Raw genomic sequence first — 15424 nt, forward strand, 5'->3', positions numbered from 1 at the left:
GCTGTTCTCAGAGTGACAGAGTGTACCAATCCATCCTTCCCCTGATGTAGTTGAATGATGACTCCGAGTTTCCACTGATTTCGCGGTGTTTCATCATGTATCAGGACAACCGTAACTCGAGCCAAACGCTCTCCCGATATGTTTTTGTTCTTCTGCGATGAATGTTGTTCCCTGAGACCGGTGAAGTGTTCCCTTTGCCATTGTTTCCAGAAAGCTTGCATTATTCTCTGGTGGTATTTCGCTCGTCTTGATAAATCTTTGGTCGACTCTTGAGGGATGTAGTTGGCGTCTTCTTCTGTATCTGGTAGTGTTAGAAGTCTGTGTCCGCAGAGGAAATGGGATGGGGTAAGAGGTGGACCGTCATTGATGTCTGTATATGGATAAGTAAGTGGGCGACTGTTCAGTGTAGCTTCGATTTCTGTAAGTATAGTTTGTAATTCTATAGCATTCAGTGACGTGTTTGTAATCACTTTTTTTAGCCTTCTTTTGACTAGTCCTATTAGTCGCTCATAGAAGCCTCCCCACCAGGGCGCTCTTTCTGTTATAAATTTCCATTTGATGCCATAGTTAGCGAAGAACCTTTGAGACTCGGCTGCTTCTATCACTTGTGTTTTGAGGGCTTGTAGATCTTGTGAACCTGCTTTGAATCTTTTCGCGTTATCTGAAATTATGCATTCTGGAATTCCTCTTCTACTTGCAAATCTTTTGAAGGCTCTCAAAAATGCGCTGGCTGTTTGATCCTCTACTAATTCAAGGTAGACTGCTCGTATTGCTGTGCAGGTGAATAGGCAGATGTAGACTTTTGAGACTTCTTTGTTAGCGTTACGTACGTATAATGGTTCGGCATAGTCAATTCCCGTTACTTGAAAGGGTTGGGATCCTGTGACTTATATATCTGGTAATGGAGGAGAGTGAACTGAGCGAAATGGTGGTCCTTCTACTTTTCTACAGGTCACACACTTCCTTATTTCCGTTTTGACCAGCTGTCTGCCTTTCGGTATCTAGTACGACTGTCTGAGTTCCGTTAAAGTTTCACGTACGCCGCCGTGCAAAACCATGCAGTGAGTTGCTCTAACAATAATAAGGGTTGACAAGTGACTCTCCTTAGGTATCAATATTGGAAACTTGGTGTTGTGTGGTAGTTGTGCGTATTGTAGTCTTCCGCGACATCGTATCAAGCCATCAACATCTAAATAGAGGCCAAGCTGGTGTATTATTGCTGGCCATTTGCCTTTAGCTTTGTCTTTGATTTGCGATAGGATGTCTCCATAGTAGAATTGTTGTACAGATTGGAGTAGAACGATGCGAGTGTGTTTCATGTGTATGGCAGTAACTGTATTAGACTTTGTTTTCTCTCTCAGTTTTGCGGTGAAATGGATGACGAGCGCGGTAACTTGTAGTGTCTTGTTCAAGGTTCTGTATTTGGTGATATCGATAGCGTTCAGTAAATTTGTGCTCTTTTGTGGGCTTGCGAGATTAACGCTTATTGATTGACTCTCTGTGTAATTTTCTGTGCTGTCTTGTAACTTGGTTTCGGTGACTGATGGCCATCCCTGTGTTGGCTTCATAAGCCATGAGGGCCCTTGGTTCCAATACTGCTGTTTAGATATGAAAGCTTTAGCGTCCATTCCCCTGGTAATGAGGTCTGCAGGATTGGATGTGGTCGGGCAGTACTTCCACGTACTCTGTGAGGTCATGTCTCTAATCAGTTGTACTCGATGTTGGATAAACTGTTGTCGTAGATGCTTTGATGAAGATATCCATGATAACACAATTTGTGAGTCACTCCACAATATAATTTGAGATGTATGGAACTTTGGAAGTATGGTATTTGACAGGTATTTAGATAATTCTGCTCCGAGCACTGCTGCAAGTAGTTCCAATCGTGGCATTGTTTGTGGTTTTATGGGTGCTACTTTGCTTTTGGACATTACGAATGTCCCACTTTTGGGGGTGGTTCCTCTCAGATAGGCCACCGCTCCGTGTGCTAGTTGGCTGCTGTCACAAAACACCGCTAGTTGAACTTCACTGTCAACATTATTGAAGTATTGTCTGGATATTTCCAGTGGGGTCAGATTTTGTAGATCATTCAGCCATCTGACCCAGTTCTCCTTAAAGTCATCCGGAAGTTCTTTGTCCCATGTTAGGTTGTGTTTCCATTAGTTCCTGCATCATTATTTTCGCTTTTACTGTCACTGGTTCCACAAATCTCAAGGGGTCGTATAGCTTTGAGGATAAGCTTAATACTGATCTTTTGGAGATTTTGTCAGTAGTATACTATGTTGAAAATTAACCTCGTTGGTGCCTTCCCTTGCCTTCCGTATGCCTTCCCTTTATTAATATGCATATGGTCTAGTCAATGACGTCACCCATTGTTATAACCTGGGGAAAAAGTGCCTTCCTCCATACTAATTAAGTGCCTTCCTCCATATATAATGAAGTGGATAGGTTTACTAATGAGCGTTTCTCTACTACAATAGGAACAATAGGCTTGCCTAGACTTGCCCGGTAAGTAACTTAATTAAAAGGAAAATAAGAGCGATCACCTAGCAACGCGAGAAACAGCTTCCTATATCTTATTTAGCGCTAAAACTCGGATATATATAAACAAGACATACACAAAGGGGAGCTGAAAATGCTTTATTTCAAGTTTGTCTGACTATTACAGAACTGTTGTCTCCGTTTTATCTCGAGGAAATGAAAAACTATTGAAGTCTTGTCATTTTCACGCGTCGTTAGTTAGGTAATTATGCGAGTTCACAAGCCCAAAGTTGAATACAAATTAGCTCTACAGGAAAAACCTCAAGGGAGCAACCTTGACGTATTATTATAAAACAAATAACTTAACAAGGATCAATTAAAACACGCGACTCATAATTGCTAGCAATAAAACCAGACAAGAGAGATACCGTTTTAAAAAACTTTATTGAAAACCAGTGACAAAAAGAGTCAAATACACAGCGATTTGGAAGGAATGGAAATTAGACCTCCTCTTCGTTCTCCTCTTTAGAAGGTGAATAAAAATTGGTTTCCAACGTCTTGGCGTTTTTGTGTGTAATTAATCCACAATCGTGACACCGAAGAAAGCCCTCTTTGATGTATTTTCTCTCCTCGGGGATCTGGTGATCGCATATAGAACAAATCTTGTAGTTATCGTGCCAAAAGCATTTAGGACATTTCATGATCAATGTGGAGTACACATTAGAGTTTTCGCAATATTCACAGCGACTTTTAGAGTGAAAGGTGGTGGACGTTTCAGGGCTACTACTTTCTATTTCCTGACTGTCGTTTTCAGTGTCGTTGTCGCTCTCTTGGGTGTCTTCCGCTTCAACGCCATTCTCAGAAGCCACTTCCTCCTCCTCCTCCTCCTCCTCCTCCTCCTCCTCCTCCTCCTGATTTTCAATATCCGATGAACTCTCCTCATTATTACTCTCATTATCGGAAGTATTTTCTACATTTCGGTAGCCTTTTTCCTTTTCTATTAAATCACTTAACAACTTTTTGCTCTTGATTAAACCTTTATCGATTCCTAACTCTGCAAGTCCATCTAGAAACGTATTCAGCGCACGAGGCTTGGTAACCTCATTGTTATGAGGGAGTAACACATACTCAACTAGCTCAGCGATGTTTGTGACGGGAATAGTGCGTTTATTTCGAAGTAATTGTCCACTGGGGGTCCAGAAAAGAATATCTTTGGACGCGGCCATACTATGCAGCAATTCAGAAGCACGCTTTTCCGACACTGCTCGGGAAAGATGACTCAAAACATCTTTTATTCTTGGTTCTTCATCCTCGCTTTCATCATCAGAACTTTCGCTTTCTTCATGTTCACTCTCGTGTTCTTCTTCAACCAAATCTATCTTTCTCTTCATTTTGATGAGTACCGTGACAGACCGTAGCTTCAAATGAGTAACTTATAGTTTCGTTTCTTCTTTTATAGCATCAAAAATCCTAGACTTGTAACAGCAGGTACGAATAGGTCTTGAATAAAACCATCACCCTCTTGTACAAGGATTCGCTTCTTTGTTTTGTAAGGGACATTTGTTTCTGCTAGGTTTATTAGAGCATTCTTATATGGCAACACGTTCCGCTTATTTTCTTCGGGGATAAGAATGTATTCCTTAAGTATATTGTATAAGACTTGGACTAATGCATGTAGTTGTTGTGGACTGGCTGTCCGTAAAAGAAGCTGTCGCTGATGAGCTGGAGAAACAGCTAAGAATTGAAGAAAACCACGATTGTTCTTGACAACTTGAGACATTGCGACGAACTGAACTTATGATAGTAGTTTGCAGTCTTTTATTGACTGTCGTGGAGTAAAACAATGGAAATGTGGTGGTGGTGGTGGAAAGAAAACAATAGAAATGTGGTGGTGGTGGAGGGAAAACAATAGAAATGTGGTGGTGGTGGTGGTGGAGGGAAAACAATAGAAATGTGGTGGTGGTGGTGGTGGAGGGAAAACAATAGAAATGTGGTGGTGGTGGTGGAGGGAAAACAATAGAAATGTGGTGGTGGTGGTGGTGTAGGGAAAACAATAGAAATGTGGTGGTGGTGGTGTTGGAGGGAAAACAATAGAAATGTGGTGGCGGTGGTGGTGGTGGTGGAGGAAAACTATTGAATTTTATAGCCTTCAAAACTATATCAATGCGCAACATTCTACCTCTTTCTCAGTCTACATTCTGCTCCTGAGGAGTTGACATGAGTTGGTTCTGTTCTGTCTGCGAAAAATCATTTAGTAGAAAGGATAGCATGCAAAGGCACGTGATGTCTAAACACCACAATGTTGGTCTCACACCATTTCAAACAGTTCCGTTTTCACAGAATTGTCAGCGGTTTTGCTTCGAGCATCCTTTTACCTCCATGATTGCCGGAATGACCGGCTCAGGAAAAACGGCCTGGGTTCGATCTCTATTGCAACAAGCTTCAGAGACCATTTACCCTCCCCCGGAGAGGATCGTTTGGTGTTATTCACAATGGCAGCCTGCGTATACACAAATGTTAGTCGCCATGCCAAACATTGAATTCGTCAAGAGAATTCCTACGGCTTTAGAGCAGGATTCCTATTTTGATGTGAACAAACGGAATTTGATCGTGTTTGATGATCAGATGATCGACGCCAGTAAAGACAAGCGAATTGTGAACCTCTTTACTCGTGGTTCTCATCATCGCAATCTAAGCGTGATTTATATCGTGCAGAATCTATTTCATCAGGGGAAAGGTAGCCGCAGCATAAGCCTAAACAGCCATTATCTGGTGTTATTCAAGAATCCACGAGACAAATTGCAAATCTTGACTCTAACGAATCAAATGTATCCCGGGCAGACTGACTTCTTTTTAAATCTGTACGAAGAGGCTGTAAAAAGACCTTTTGGTTATCTTCTGATTGATCTGAAAACTACTACCCAAGATAATTGTCGGTTGCGAACAAACGTCCTGCCCAGTGAAGAAGGCTTTAACCAAGCAGGGTTTCAAGAAAATATTCCTCAAGAGCTTCTAAAATATCTGAAGCAGCAAACTCTTTCGCCTGTCCCGCTTCTTCCAGCTATACAAGAAATACAAGGCAACATGGATGACGTGCTTTCTCGAAACGATCTTCGGGACGATGAAAAAGCTAAACGATACCTTCAGTTGCAAAACAGATACCTGGCTTTTAAAGAACAATTAAATACAAGAACACGACCGGAAGAAATAATCAGCACTGTTCCAGACTTATCATCAAGGACACAAGATTCTTCGACAGCAACGACAGCATTCTCGACTCCCCTCAACCCCTTTAATGTAACACCTGAATTAACACAAGCGGCTATCGCTCAAAAATCTGACAAAGAAAGCCTCACCCCTCCACCACCCTTAAATCCTGCTTTCCTGACCCCTCCTCCCACAGTAGAAACCCCATCACAACAAGGCCCGAAGCGCAAGAGGCGTCGGATTCAATTTCTAAATTATTTGGATGATCATAAATCTCATGGCAAACAGCTGAAGAAACGTCGGCATAAGAAATTCAAACCGTACAAGTATTCCATGGGCGAAGATGAAGATTAATTAATTTCCATTCCTTCCAAATCGCTGTGTATTTGACTCTTTTTGTCACTGGTTTTCAATAAAGTTTTTTAAAACGGTATCTCTCTTGTCTGGTTTTATTGCTAGCAATTATGAGTCGCGTGTTTTAATTGATCCTTGTTAAGTTATTTGTTTTATAATAATACGTCAAGGTTGCTCCCTTGAGGTTTTTCCTGTAGAGCTAATTTGTATTCAACTTTGGGCTTGTGAACTCGCATAATTACCTAACTAACGACGCGTGAAAATGACAAGACTTCAATAGTTTTTCATTTCCTCGAGATAAAACGGAGACAACAGTTCTGTAATAGTCAGACAAACTTGAAAGAAAGCATTTTCAGCTCCCCTTTGTGTATGTCTTGTTTATATATATCCGAGTTTTAGCGCTAAATAAGATATAGGAAGCTGTTTCTCGCGTTGCTAGGTGATCGCTCTTATTTTCCTTTTAATTAAGTTACTTACCGGGCAAGTCTAGGCAAGCCTATTGTTCCTATTGTAGTAGAGAAACGCTCATTAGTAAACCTATCCACTTCATTATATATGGAGGAAGGCACTTAATTAGTATGGAGGAAGGCACTTTTTCCCCAGGTTATAACAATGGGTGACGTCATTGACTAGACCATATGCATATTAATAAAGGGAAGGCATACGGAAGGCAAGGGAAGGCACCAACGACGTTAATTTTCAACATAGTATACTACTTTTGTCTGTGCTGTTAGTTTCCTTGATAAGTTTTGTTAATGAAAGTGGACGATTCGTGTCCCGGGTCTCGGCACCAGTTTCTGAAGGTCCCTGCTTCAATCCCGGGTCTCGGCACCAGTTTCGGAGATATAAATCAGACTGATCTGTGTATGATCTTGTGTTTATTCCATTCAGCCAAGGCTTAGAATATCTGATTAGTGGCGTACATAATGATGACTAATTACACCTACATAATTTACTGTTAATGTACTGATTTCATTACAGAAACACCCATTCTCGCCCTTGGAATATGCCAATTTCACTAAATTATTTTTACACCAATTAAACGCTTCAAATTTATCGGAAGTTGGTTTCTGGAGAGGTCCACAAACTTTTATTCAGTGTTGTCGGATAGGGAGGTTATTATGCTCTCTTGGTGTGTCGCAATAAGGCCCTGTCCACACTAATGCGTTTTTGTTGTCAGCGAAAACACATCAATCGATTCGAGTCCAAAGCTACCGTTTTGATGTGTTTTTGACTGTCCAAACTAAAACGTTCACTAAACGGTAGAATTGCACGTTGTGACGTAATTTGAACCCTACGCGTATGCTACAAATACACGCCCATGCGATATTTTACGACCCACGTGGTACATATGACGTCATCGTTTTCATTTTGATGCGTTTTCGACCATCCACGCGATGCGTTACTTTCAAAAGCGTTCTCAAATCATGCGTTTTGGCTGAAAACGCTCAGCGTATAAGTGTGGAAGGCAGGCCTTAACACAGCGAAATAAACACATTTTCAAACGAAAACGAATTATTTTGGACGAGGCGTTAATCGTGGTGGACTTGGTGGTGACGTTTCAAAAAATTGATTTAAATGTGCGTTTAATCCAGCCTCTAAATATAACTTTAGTGAAAATCACATATCTCGGCCACCGGGCTAAGATTGCCTCTCTGACCGATTATTCTCTCTTGTTGGAACATTATTCGGGAAATGCTGGTGGTTATTATGAAAATTCAGAAATTATTGAGCATGTAGCTGAAGCTAGGCCTCCTTAAAATTGGAATGTAAAATATAAACTGTAAATTGTTGCACTGATCTTACGATGGCGTGGAACTTCATTATTATTTCTTTAATTTTTTAACTGTGGTGTTGTGTCTTACCAGCATATTGTCCAAGACTTTCCAGCTTGTACTTGCTCTGTTCATCACCAACAGCAAATGAGTCGTATTCAGCGTAAGCTGTTTGGTTGTTGAAGTCTTCCAGATCAACCCGAAGCTTGCTGCGTCCTTTTGTCAGGCGATGAATCTTGTCTAGCCCGAGCCAAAATTCACCATTCAGATTTCCAAAGCCTCGTTTGTAGTCGTCCCAGCCGAGATAGAAATCTACCGAGCCGTCCACTCTCTTTTGGAACACAGTCCATCCCCCACCGGCTGTTTTTTGGTCACAGTACACATCAAAGGCTCCAGCATTATCAGGGTCGATAGTGTAGACACCACTGGTTCGAAAACCGGCTTCATAGACCTCATCACAATTTCTGCAAACATCTGTAAAGCACGATTGAATTAACTAAATGAATGACCGTCGTAGCGTTTCCAAGCTTTATCACTTTAACGCAATATGATAGCCGTGATCTTAGCAGCCACATATATTTACTACCAACTATATTTAAATAAAACATCTCTTATAAACAAACGCATTGTAGTAGATCGCTAATACGGTGTGCAGTAGTACCAAGACATCAAGTCATTTTTAGAGTGTCCATCCGCCCCTCCCCCTTCAACCCTCCCCCCCTTTCCATCGGCTGTGTTCGGTCACAGTCACGTAAGACACCCAAGAGAGCAACAACGACATTGAAAACGACAGTAAGGAAACAAAAAGTAATAGCCCTGAAACGTCCACTACCTTTCACATTGAAAATCCCTATGAACTTTGTGCGAACTCTAATGTGCACGGGGCATTGATCATGAAATGTCCTAAATGATCCTAGCACGATATTACTACAAGATTTGTCCTATATGTGATCAGCAGAACCCTGAGGAGAGAATTTACATCAAAGAGGGCTTTCTTTGGTGTCACGATTGTGGAGCAATTACACACAAAAAGGCAAAGACGTTGGGAACCACTTTTTATCCCACTTCTAAAGAGGAGAACGAAGGAGTTGATTGATTTTTATATTGTTGTAATGTATTGAAGGTTAAAATAAAGAGTTTTTATGGTGAACAGGGGTGCAGCCAGCCCATACACCTTTATAACCAGGCCTACAAATTTTTGGTTTTAACACTCTACCACTTGTAACAAATTATGCGTTGTTGAGGTGAGATAAGTGTTGCTTAGGTCAGTACGTACTAGTCACGCGTGCAATTTTCAGGATATGTGGAAATGAAAGTAGGCCAGGCCTACCACATAAGTCGAAAAGCGACGTAGCTACGCCCCTGGCGAATTTGTGTGAGTTGCGTTTCATAAAATTGGTCTGATTGTATAAACTACATGATATCATACCCAAATAAGGACATGACGCACATAATTTTAACCCCCGACGTACAAGGGGATGATGGATGCCCCCCCCCCCCCGGTCCCCCGTGAGGTTTTTTGAGTTTTTTCCTAGAGGATAAAACATCAGCGCCTGACGTATTCAGTGGCTGTTCGTTCATCCCTCCCGCACATTTTGAGACGAGTTCAGTGATGGTCAGTTGCTATAGTTACGAGATATGACGTCACAAGTAGTAGGTGGTCAAGCAGTTTTCTGAGTGAAAATACATGTTTTTTTTTAAGTTCTTTCAATCATAAAAGTAAATCTTGAGGGTAAAATCATGCCAAGTGCTTATTTATGTGTTATTTTTCATGTAAAGCACAAAAAAGTACTATTTCTTGCGGTTTTAACCTGATTTCTAATTCTTGGTAAAATACAAGATGGCGGCTAAGATGAAGACCATTGTTGGTGACGTCACGGCCTCCAGCAGAGCCACCGAAAGACATGAAAGAACGTAGAAAATGGCACGTTCTAAAGGCCGCGTACGAAGCTATATCCTCTCATGATTGGCCCAGAAACCTTCAGCTTGAGCAAGTAAGACGTGCTAGAAATTTACGGTCATCAAGTACCATAAATCGAGTTATTCCTTATGCCTCGGACACTTTTCAGTATAGCGCGGCAGCTCTCTTCAATTCTCTGCCATCCAATGTTAAATGCTGTGATAATTTTAAATCCTTCACTAAGCAAACATTATGTATTTTAAGGAAGCGCTGCCGGAAAAGGGCGCAATAATTTCTTGCATAGCTTTAAATAATGTATATATTGTATTAATTATTTTTACTTTTTACTGCCTAGCTTTTTTTTACAAATTCATAATTCAGATTTATGTATTTTTTTTCCTTTTAAATTCCTTATTTTAATCTTATATCAGGCGAAGAGCCATACCATGGATGTACTGATATTAAACCGTTATTATTATTATTATTATCATTATTATTACTATTATTATTATTATTATTATTATTATTATTATTATTCACTACCGAACGACATCAAAAATGCCCCGTCTTTTAGTATATTCAAGCGTGTGATCAAACCATTTTTAAGGGTTAGACAGAATGCAACCTAAATACCTTAACACAAGTTATATCTATATTTTCCTCTAAACACACATATATACGTAAATAAACGATTTTTTTCCCTAGTTCTTAAAATGCCGCCTTAGTGTTTAAATTGCCCGTGGGGGGGAATCTCTATTCCTCATAAGCTCGGCTTCTCGGAGGTTTCCCCGCCACAGTCACTCCTCGCAAGTAATGAACAAATTTTAAATTTAATGTTAATTAACTTATTTATTATCGATTTTATTCTGCTTGTAATTCATTGTGTGTGGGAAAATAATAAATTAATAAATTAATATATAGATGATGTGTCACACAAATTGAACGTCACATACAATCTATTCTCTTATTTCATGAGTTTTGTTTTTGGTGTCTTTTTTCTTTTCTTTTTTTGTTTTTTTTGCGGGAGGGAATCGATGGAGGTGATAAGTGATAAGCAAATTTATTAAATTAAAAGGGGAACAAATAGGAAAACGTGTGGGAACATGGGAACATAGGGCAATTTTAGAAGGGAACAACGGAACGAAGACCCCCCAGACCCTCGTTTTAAGCTGTTGTGCAACACAACGTAAGAAAAATCGAGAGGTCCAGACCATGCTTCAACACAGCAGCATTTCGTGGCTGGTACAAAGCGCGAGCAACAGGACGCCATATTCAAACAGATGGAATAACGATCTAGTGGCAAGAATAGTTTTAAGACGACGAAAGTGTGAAGAAAGTGACGTATTTCTGTGGTGAAATAGGTTGTAGACTAGCTGTCCTTAACTTTTTCCTCCGTTTTCCCGCCGAATGCTTCTCTAAACATCCACAAACACGTTGCCGATATTTAACACAACAACACTTCGTTTTGTGATTAGTTTTTCTTAGAAATTACGTGATTTTGCATACTTTTGTGATTTTGTTACCAAGTTTGGAGACGCCGTAACACAAGTGCTCCCTGCGTGATCAACATGAAAATATTTTTTCATGTGTGGTATTAATAAAGTTCAAACAAGAAAATATTAATTAAGGCTTCTTGACAATAAGAACCATTTAGATTTACCCCGTTCGCACTTTTTTCCACTCCATGGCGGTTTGCAAGAGCAGGCAAAACCGTCTTTTTCATCAAAAGAACAAGAGCCTCCATTAAGGCATCCACTCATAAGACAGCCCTGAAAAAGTGTAAAAGTATCATCACCAACTTAATAAATATTTTCCAACTGACGCCTTCGCCAGATTTGTTTTACTCATATTTACTGACTTTTTAAAAATATTTATTTACTTTATATTTTACTTGAGGTGGTTTGTACTGGAATTTCCGAGTGGGAGTCCATCGTGCTTCTGCATCTCACCTCGTACGCGCAGTTTACGCGCAGTAGTATCAAAAAAAGCATGTGGGCGTGGCTATTTTTGTGCAAGGTTGCTTTTGCTCTGTTCAGGGGGTGGGGGTGATGAAGTCGTCAATACATGTTGCTCTTACATGAATCGCGTGGCGGATGAGCTTAAAAATTATGACGTCAAGAGCAATAATTTCCCCTGAGGTTTTCATCCGGGGAAAGTTGTTTTGATGCTGATAAGAGAGAAATTCTGAATCAAAATAATGCAAAAGCTAAGAGAATATCGCAGCAACAATGCATCTCCTTTATTTTCTAGACCAGCATTTCTTAAGTTGGACTAGTTGCAAACGTGAAGAAATGATGAAAGCCTGCGCATCTTCAGGAAAAGAATTTGAAAGAATCCAGAAGTGTTCAAGACATGAAATCTATGGGGGTCCAATCAGCTAAGCTAGGAAGGCTTGACAATGAGATATTCTTCAATAGGCTGTTTGAGTATCTTTCCTCGCGGGAAGCATATTTCTGCAACTCTGTTTACAATTTTTCTTTTTGTTTTCCTTATCTTACAGCATGGTTTCAGTAGTTTTTTAATAGCTAATATAGTATGGCCAAGTCACCTATTCGCCTTTCAACTTATTTCAAAAACCAAATCGGACCAAGTTACATAAGCGTGACTAAAAAAGGCTGGACAATAAAGAGTTATTGGTATTATATAATATATAGATTTAGCCAGGGCTAAAAGCGAGGCTCCCATTAATAAATTTATAATTTAAATCAAACAATAAACTTGTATTCCACAATTCGGTTAGCCTCCACGCAGACGTCCTTTGTTCGTTCGTCACACATTCATTTCTCCCCTGAGGGAAAGGCTAATTGATTTTAGAGAAAAATAATTTGCAAACAGCCCAAGAGTGAACCAAATCTTACACCGAGTTGATATGTACACCCAAAAACTGGTAATCATCTTAGATCACATTTAAGTGGCTGTCCACCTAAGAGCGGTCCGGCGAGTTTGGGATCGCCAGTAAACCTTCCCTTTATTTTTTGTGGGTGAAAAGGACTTAATGAGGAATGATTAAAATCGAACTAATTTTTTTCAAAATCCTTTTCTGTGCTTCGCTACAGCACAAAACTTCTTTCCTGTCCGAGAGCCCTTTTTCAACCTTATTAGATCGCCGAAATTCGGTGATTTTAAAAGCCGCGCTTCTTCGTAACGGATAAATATCGCGAAATTCTACATAGTACAATGGATTTAGCTGCATTTGACTTGTCCTATGACGGAATCTTGGATAATTTGACGCGAAATAAAATAAAATTAATAAGATCAAAGACGAGCCTCTTTGCAGTTTTTTTTGCTCCCTTGACAAATTCTTCCAAAGTAAAAGCTAAAATCTCCAAAGCGGTACAAAAATGACAGGCAAAATGCACTTCACAGCAAAGACCTTACCTTATTCTGTCAGAAAATAAAGTCAAAGGTGCGGGTATCGTTCTGGGTTCGACGCGATCAAACGTTTTTAAGAGCCTCTTTTCGACATTATTTGCATAGATTTGCCCGCTTAACGGCTCACACACCACGACTTTAATTTAGTAGATATTTTCTCAGCAGCTGAGAATGTTGTTGTGTATCCTCAAAATAACGAACATGTGTTTTCTTTTCTTTAGTCTTTTTAAGTTTGCATAAATGAAAGCCGAAAAAAATGCCATAAACTGACATTCTTGATCAACCCGTCGGATATGCAAATCGTGCTTGTTTACAGCCAGGTTGTCCATTTCAGCTATGTTAAAATCTCAAACTTTGTACGGTTATTAACTTCTTCTCAAAAGTAATCAATCTTCAGCTTGGAAACTCAGCAACCGGATACCCTTTTTAAAATAGAAATTTATCTCATATTCCATTTCTTTTTCCGTTTCGAGCATTTGACATGATTTGAATCATTGTTGAATTCCCACATCCCTGTTTATCCCTCATTTATCATGAATATGTCGGATTCTCTCACCTCGGGTGACTTTTCTCGTGTAGTTCTTGAGAAATTATTAAGAATCACTTTAAGTTTGGCGAAGGGTATGTCTGTTGTAATATTTTTCCGAGTGCGGGTAATATTGAACGTTTGTCCCACACGCCATCAGACATATGCTAATTTGCATTTTTGTCACGCAATATACCTCCAGTATCGATCCCTTTCTTTGCATAAACAAATAAAGGTTAAACCATTACCTTATTAATAGGGGGTGGGGGGAGGACAAGGACACCGTGATTAAAAAAGAATTTTACAGGGCTGGAAGGATAATATATATTATACATACAACGAAGTGCCAGAGTGGTGTCCTGATCAATAGTTAACCTTGAACAGAATAGAAGTAGACTGATGAAACTAGATTAAATCTTGAACATTTGTTGCTACCCACAGTCTCATGCCTCTTGCTTGGCAATCATCAGGCAACTGCCAAAATTAATGGTTACAATCAAAGATATAGATAAAACTGAACAGTAAATACTACGCGTACGTAAAGTGCCACATTGCTTGTAATTAAATTGATTCATTACCAGAAAAAATCCCTAGCTCCTATTATATGCCAGGGGCACCCAACGACGGTTTCCTCCTAAATGCATTGAGAACACTTTTTAGGCTATCCAGAGTACTTTTAGATCTCTGGAAATGTATTCCAAGTGGCGCTAAAAAAGTTTTTATCTGTTGGGTCATACTAGGGTAACCGTGAGTCTTTTTTCCCGAAAATTTTAGCTGCAATTTAAAGTTTTACGAAAGTTAGGATTTTTCTGATTCCTTTCTGTATCGCATTTTCGGTGCCGGTAATTTTAGGTTTCCTTTCTCTACGAAAAATAGCTTAACCTGGGGTTTGAAATAGGAAAAATTAAACTTCAGAAAATTGTAGGGAATTTATTAGATTAGCTTCGAAAATTGTACATGCATGGCACGGTCATCTAATAAATTTTTAGTCTTCCTCAAGCTATAGAAAATTCGAGGCAATTTTGTTTCTCCGAACAGATATTTCGGAGAAAACGGTCGTTGGGTGCCGCTAATATGCATTTGGTGACTCTTTTACGTTATTTATTTCTTATTGCCAAAAAGTAAAGTGTCACAATAATGATCTTAACTCAATCTATTAAAGAAAAAAAAAAATGTCCTGCGGACAACTTTTATCCTACTGGGGCCCAGTTGCTCAATAGGTGGATAGCGCTATCCACCGTGTAAACCACTATTCACTGGATAGAGCAATTGGTTTCCCTAATACTTATCAATTGAATAGAGATTCATCCGATGGATAGCCCTACCCAACTTAGTGAACAACTGGGGCCTGCTCTTTAACTAGTATTGTAAATAAAGTACTGAACGAAAAAGCAGGTCACATACAGTACTTCCAAGGGTTGATGTCAAGTTATGAGTTACTTGAGATTTATCGTCTTATACAAGCATACAACATACCTTGAAATTTAAACTTTCAAACTGTATGCGAAAATCCTGAGAAAACACTTTCACGAACTCGACCTAGAAACAATAGGAATTTTCTAGGCAACTCGGCCCACCCCAATGCAATGTGGCAATTTGCCAGTCCCTGGCCATTTACGGGGTGGTGCAGCAGTAACTGCATTCTTTCACCATGTCTGTGATTGTATTTATTAGAGCAGTATTTGTATCTTAAGATTTGAACGACAGTTCAAAATATTCGCAGATGTTTTCACATTGAATTTTGAGATTACTTCTTGGTTGGTCTGCTCGCAGATATCATGACCATCGTACCTGATGGGTTGTATTACG

General features: G+C 39.7%; 1 protein-coding gene across 2 annotated transcripts in view; it reads right to left on the reverse strand.

Annotated features, from left to right (window-relative positions):
• The window catches only part of LOC140927774 (ficolin-1-like), a 44797-nt gene that overhangs the window by 4560 nt on the left and 24813 nt on the right, over positions 1-15424 (reverse strand). Inside the window, exons 2-3 of one of the 2 annotated variants that reach the window (XM_073377457.1) lie at positions 11378-11486; positions 7908-8291 (exon numbers count right to left, since the gene is read on the reverse strand). In XM_073377457.1, coding sequence (XP_073233558.1) covers positions 7908-8291; positions 11378-11486 — 493 coding nt within the window. The remainder of the gene's footprint in view (positions 1-7907; positions 8292-11377; positions 11487-15424) is intronic. The other variant, XM_073377456.1, reaches the window with a different exon arrangement.

This window comes from Porites lutea, chromosome 2 (genome assembly GCF_958299795.1).
Source record: "Porites lutea chromosome 2, jaPorLute2.1, whole genome shotgun sequence".
Taxonomy (NCBI): domain Eukaryota; kingdom Metazoa; phylum Cnidaria; class Anthozoa; order Scleractinia; family Poritidae; genus Porites; species Porites lutea.